General features: G+C 35.5%; 1 protein-coding gene across 1 annotated transcript; it reads right to left on the reverse strand.

Annotated features, from left to right (window-relative positions):
* Positions 1-1,318: 1,318 nt before the first annotated feature.
* LOC132169653 (ervatamin-B-like) lies at positions 1,319-2,447 on the reverse strand. The gene is made up of 2 exons (XM_059580653.1): positions 2,006-2,447; positions 1,319-1,896 (listed from the first exon to the last, which is right to left on the reverse strand). Exons 1-2 carry the CDS (start codon positions 2,445-2,447, stop codon positions 1,319-1,321), a joined length of 1,020 nt encoding a protein of 339 aa, XP_059436636.1.
* Between the last annotated feature and the right edge of the window lie 3,438 nt (positions 2,448-5,885).

Raw genomic sequence — 5,885 nt, forward strand, 5'->3', positions numbered from 1 at the left:
AAAACTAAATAAATCATTTTAGTATATATTATGGAATTACTAATATAATGTTAATAGTATAATATTTTAGTTTCTTAATTAATATGAAATTTAATAATATTAATTAGGATAAGAAAAAAAAAATTGTAACGTTACTGACACATTACCAATTGGTAACGTGCCGGTTTGACACGTTACCAATTGGTAACGTGCCGGTTTGACACGTTACCAATTGGTAATGTGTTTAAATTTAATATGTTACCAAATAATAACGTGGGTAGAGTGACACGTTACTAAAATATTTAGTAACATGTTACAAACTGACACATTACGAAATGGTGACATGGTAAAAAATAATGAATTAATCGTACACACATTATTAATACTGCATTTTTTTGTAGTGTGTGTTTTTGAGTGTTACTCTCTCGGTGCTTGATTAATTGCTTGTGTGTGTGTGTTTTTTACTGGTTGCTTAGGTTATTAATTTAATTCACACAAAAACAGATGGTTGGTCCAACAAAATGGTACCAGAGCTGTGATTATTTGAGTGTAGTTGCTTGTGTGGATTAAATGGAGAATACTTTGGGTGCTATGATATTTAAACTTATGGCATCCAATTATTCAATTTGGAAGCCAAAGATGGAGGACATAATTTATTGTAAGGATTTACACGACTCAATTGAGGGTGATAGCGTCAGGCCAAGCAATGTAAATGAGAAAGAGTGGGAAAAGATGCACTATAAATCCACTGGGTATATGTATCAGATAGTGGATTAACCTTTGTGTGTTGTATCATGTATCTGCAAGAGACAAGTATGTACCTATAGTCTTTCAAAAAAAAAAAATATGAGGGTTTTTATGAGAGGAAGATAACTCAAAATAAAGCTTTTAAAATTAAACAACTTGTCAAAGGTCTATTGCTAATTAAGCATGAGTGATTTTCAAGACTTGGTGAATCAGTTGATCACCATGAAAATAGTGCTAGATGATGAGTTGCAAGAACTGTTTCCCCCTTCCGACTCTGGGTTCAGTGCTTTCCATATACAATGTAGTCAACATACCCGATGCCTTGGTGATCTCATGTAGGGTTAATTGCGGAAACTCCATCCACAAGAAAGAATCTAAATCATTTGACTAGATTAAAGAGAAAATAAATTTCCAGTTGAGATAGATTTAATGTAATAATTATTTTAAGTCTTTGACCATGACATTTTATTATGAGCTACTAAAATACATATTCTTAATGAAATATAATTTCACAAGTGGGAGGATAATTATATGATTAAATTGGATATTCAAAGAGGTAAATATACATTACTTATATTTATACATCGGCAACCTAAGCAGTTGGATAGGAAGCTAGTGTGGCAAACCCACAAAGCCCGAGGTCTCTCTGTATCCTCATGTACCCACTCTCACCCCAGTTCTCGCCCCATGAGTTCTTCACTAACCAATAATCGATGCCATCAGGGGTGGTTCCAAACCCAACTGCAGTAACAGCATGGTTTATGACCGTCCCACACTCTCCATTGAATACTCCGCTAGAATAGAAATTAAAGGCTCTGTCGCCACCATCAATGCCAATTGAAATTGGTTGGCGGGCCACGTGCTGCAATAATTCCTTCTCATTGATGCCAGGTATATCAGTAAAACCAGTAATCACAGCAGCACTTTGAGATGTTTTCTCGGCGTCACAAATTCCTTGCGTAGCCACGTATGGGTAATTTGTTTCAAGGGTGATTCCATTGTTTTTTATTATATAGTCAAAGGCATAATTCATGAGGCCGCCATCGCAGCCTTGATTGTAAACTGTTGAACAGTCCAACAGTTGCTGCTCAGACAGGGAGATCAAATTGCCAGTTTGGATCTGGGTGATCCCCTCTACCGCTGCCACGGCTGAAAATGCCCAACAACATCCTGCACGCATACCAATCAACCATGATAGAAAAATTAAATGGCTTAAGTTTTTTGATTAGTGGTAATTTAACAAGAACAATAGTAAGTGCGGAAATTTTCAGGGTCTTACCGCATTGTCCTTGGTTCTTAACCGCAGTGACAGCTCCCTGGTCTCTCCAATCCACAGTCGTTGGAATAACATCAGTGAGGCTTTCATGCGTAAACGATGTGGTTCCGGTGGACCTTGATAGATTGGTCATCTTGAATCCACTACGAGAGGCAATGAATTCTTCAGCTGATAAGTCTGCAAATTCGTTGAGACTTAACTTGTACGTGCGATTCCCTTCACTGTTGGTTTTCTCTATAAATTCTGCATTTTGTTTGAATATCTCGAAGCGGCTTTCCTTCTCTGTATCGTCTAAATAATTGCGATTATATTGAGCCAGCCATTGCGAGTATTTCTCAGCCATGGACGCTTCTTGCAATGCTCGGGACGTGGCTTGAGATGTCCAGCTCCCCAAAATTGTAAACACGGCAATTATAAAAGTCTTCCCGAGTACTGCTAAAGCCATTGTGTACAAATCGATCGAGTAGGGTTACTTGGCTAATGATTTGTGAGGAAGAAAGCACCCATTTTTCCTATATATATAAGAAAAGAAACATCCTCAACGACCTTGACAAAACCATAAGTTCTTATCCAAGGAGGCCAAAAATAACAAAAACAGAATAAGATCATTTTGACATCTTCAATATTCTATAACGATAATATCTTAATTCGACAATCGCTTATAATTAGAAAACATATACACCTAAAAAATGGTTTTGCGTGTTTCATCGTTGTCTAACTAAGTAAGGATTAAAATTTTGGTCTAAGCCGGGGGTTGAAATCGAGGGAGTCGTAGGCGCTCCCTAAAGTCTGACTGAACTATAACCTGACCTTATCCTACCATGGTATCAATGGAAACGAATGTGGTTTAAACTAATCAGGCATGGAGATTCTCATTGCAGAATTTGAACCCATGCCCTAGTGTTTACCTAACTACTTTGGCAAATTTTTTGAGCCATTAAATAACCACCCTTGATAGTAAATGAACTGTACTTACTCATAAAGACCAATTTGCATACAAAATGCATATAAATGCCTAACTATCTAAGAGCATTTCTAGCAGATGCTCTAAACTGGTGATAATAACTATATTTAACTACTATGAGCATTTTTTAGTCTCCGATAGAAGCTAAATAGACAGGGACGAAAGAAGGGGGGACTGGTCTAGACCATGCCCCCCAAATTCCTAAGAACAAAAAAAATTTTAAGGAAAAAAAAAAAGTACCTTATACTTTTTCTCCATTTTAGACACAACCGAGGAAGAGAGAGTAATAGTGGTGTAAGTGTGGAGGATAAAAAGAGGAAGGGATTCTATTGGATTGTAGGGTTTGTTCAATCTTTGTGTGTTGGAACCCAGAAAACGATCTATGGCAACCATTAATGGGTAAACTGAGACTGCCCTTGAAAAATCAAATGCTCTCCTAATAGCAGTATAAATAGAACGCCAAATTTACAGACTTTATGAAGGAATCTCCATAGATAATATGAACAACACCTACAAGTCAATTTTGCTAGCTTTTCCTCAATCAATCGAAAACAACAACCTCAAAACCCAATTTCCCATGTTTCCAACTGCATCCCACCACATGGGCAGCACCCTTTTAGAAGCACTCAATGGCCGCGTGAAAGTTTCAGGCCAATTTTTCATCAGTTTTATAACTAGAGAGAGAGAGAGTCGAGCTGGTCTGGAGAGAGACGAGAGAGGAGAGTGGGGGAAGAAAACGAAAGATTAAAAAAATAATATTTAAATAAAAAGTATAAATTATTTTTTTTACATTTTAACTATTAACTTTTTAGCTACTAATCCCAAAAGAAATTTTCCTTCAACACCCATTCTTGATAAAGGGAAACTAGCAGAAAATTGTTACTGAAGCTTCATGCCCATTTGGCATATACCTAAAATTAAGCTTCAAGACCAAACATCATCCCAAACCCCCATGGCTTACCTCTGCAACTCTCTCTCTGCCTCCACACAACCAAACCCACTCCACTCAAGCAGCCGAAAGGAAGGTTGAACCATGGGTATTGGCACATTTTTATGTGATAAAAGCTTTGCTTCCAACCCTGGATATTTACAAAACACTGAGCTTAGAAAATCCTCAACTCAACTCTGTGTAGATGGAGCTCTCGATTTGGCAATGAATATATGGTGAGAAACTATCTTGGCAGATGGCTTCGTCTTGTTGACAAAGTGATGGAAAAGAAGGGAAGCAAGAGAGGGAGGGACCGAGGGAGAGAGAAAAATTAAACAATCATATATATATATAAAAGCCGAGTTTTGACGTAGGGAATGCTTAGAATTGCGACACGTGTCCTCTTAACTCCTTCTCCCTCTCTCTCCCTCTATCTCAACTTAAATGTCTTAAACTAATTCTATGGTTTAAGACATTTAATTAATTGTGCTAACTCTCACTCTCTCATAATTTGTGTTTCAATCGTTTTTTTTTTTTTTTTAATTAATTGTGCTAACTCTCTCTCATAATTTGTGTTTCAATCATTTTTTGTCAATCTCTCTCTCTCCCTCTATCTCCACTTAATTGTCTTAAATCTCTCTCACATAATTTTATATTTGAATTCTTTTTCTTTTTCTTTTTTTTAATTAATTTTGCTAACTCTCACTCTCCCATAATCTCTTTCTCTCCCATAATTTATGTTTCAACCGTTTTTTTTTAATATAATTTTATGTTTGAACCTTTTCTTTTCTCTCTCTAAACTAATTATATGGTTTAAGTGTCTTAACTATTTCTGTTTCCCACTATCTCCACTTAAATGTCTTAAATCTTTCTCCCATAATTTTATATCTGAATTCGTTTTTTTTTTTTTTTTTTAATTAATTGTGCTAACTCTCACTCTCTCATAATCTCTCTCTCCCATAATCTCTCTCTCCTATAATTTATGTTTCAACCGTTTTTTTTTAATATAATTTTATGTTTGAACCTTTTATTTTCTCTCTCTAAACTAATTATATGGTTTAAGTGTCTTAACTATTTCTTTCTCCCATAATTTTGTCTCTCTCTCTCTCTCTCTCCCTCTATCTCCACTTAAATGTCTTAAATCTCTCTCCCATAATTTTATATCTAAATTCATTTTTTTTTTAATTAATTGTGCTAACTCTTACTCTCCCATAAAAGCCGAGTTTTGACGTAGGAGTGCTTAGAATTGCGACACGTGTCCTCCTAACTCCTTTCATATATATATATAAAAGCCGAGTTTTGACGTAGGGACTGCTTAGAATTGCGACACGTGTCCTCCTAACTCCATCTCCCACGTCTCTCTCACTCTCCCTCTATCTCAACTTAAATGTCTTAAACTAATTCTATGGTTTAAGACATTTAATTAATTGTGCTAACTCCCACTCTCCCATAATTTGTGTTTCAACCTTTTTTGTCTCTCTCTCTTGCCCTCTATCTCAACTTAAATGTCTTAAACTAATTCTATGGTTTAAGACAATTAATTGTGCTAACTCTCACTCTCCCATAATTTGTGTTTCAATTGTTTTTTTTTTAAAAAAAAAAATTAATTGTGCTATCTCTCTCCCATAATTTGTGTTTCAATCGTTTTTTTGTCAATCTCTCTCTCTCCCTCTATCTCCACTTAATTTTTAATTAATTGTGCTAACTCCCACTCTCTCATAATCTCTCTCTCTCTCTCTCTCTCTCTCTATCTCCCATAATTTATGTTTCAACCGTTTTTTTTTTTAATATAATTTTATGTTTGAACCTTTTATTTTCTCTCTCTAAACTAATTATACGGTTTAAGTGTCTTAACTATTTCTTTCTCCCATAATTTTCTCTCTCTCTCTCTCTCTCTCCCTCTATCTTCACTTAAATGTCTTAAATCTCTCTCCCATAATTTTATATCTAAATTCATTTTTTTTTTAATTAATTGTGCTAACTCTCACTCT

The sequence above is a fragment of the Corylus avellana genome, chromosome ca2 (genome assembly GCF_901000735.1).
Source record: "Corylus avellana chromosome ca2, CavTom2PMs-1.0".
Lineage (NCBI taxonomy): Eukaryota > Viridiplantae > Streptophyta > Magnoliopsida > Fagales > Betulaceae > Corylus > Corylus avellana.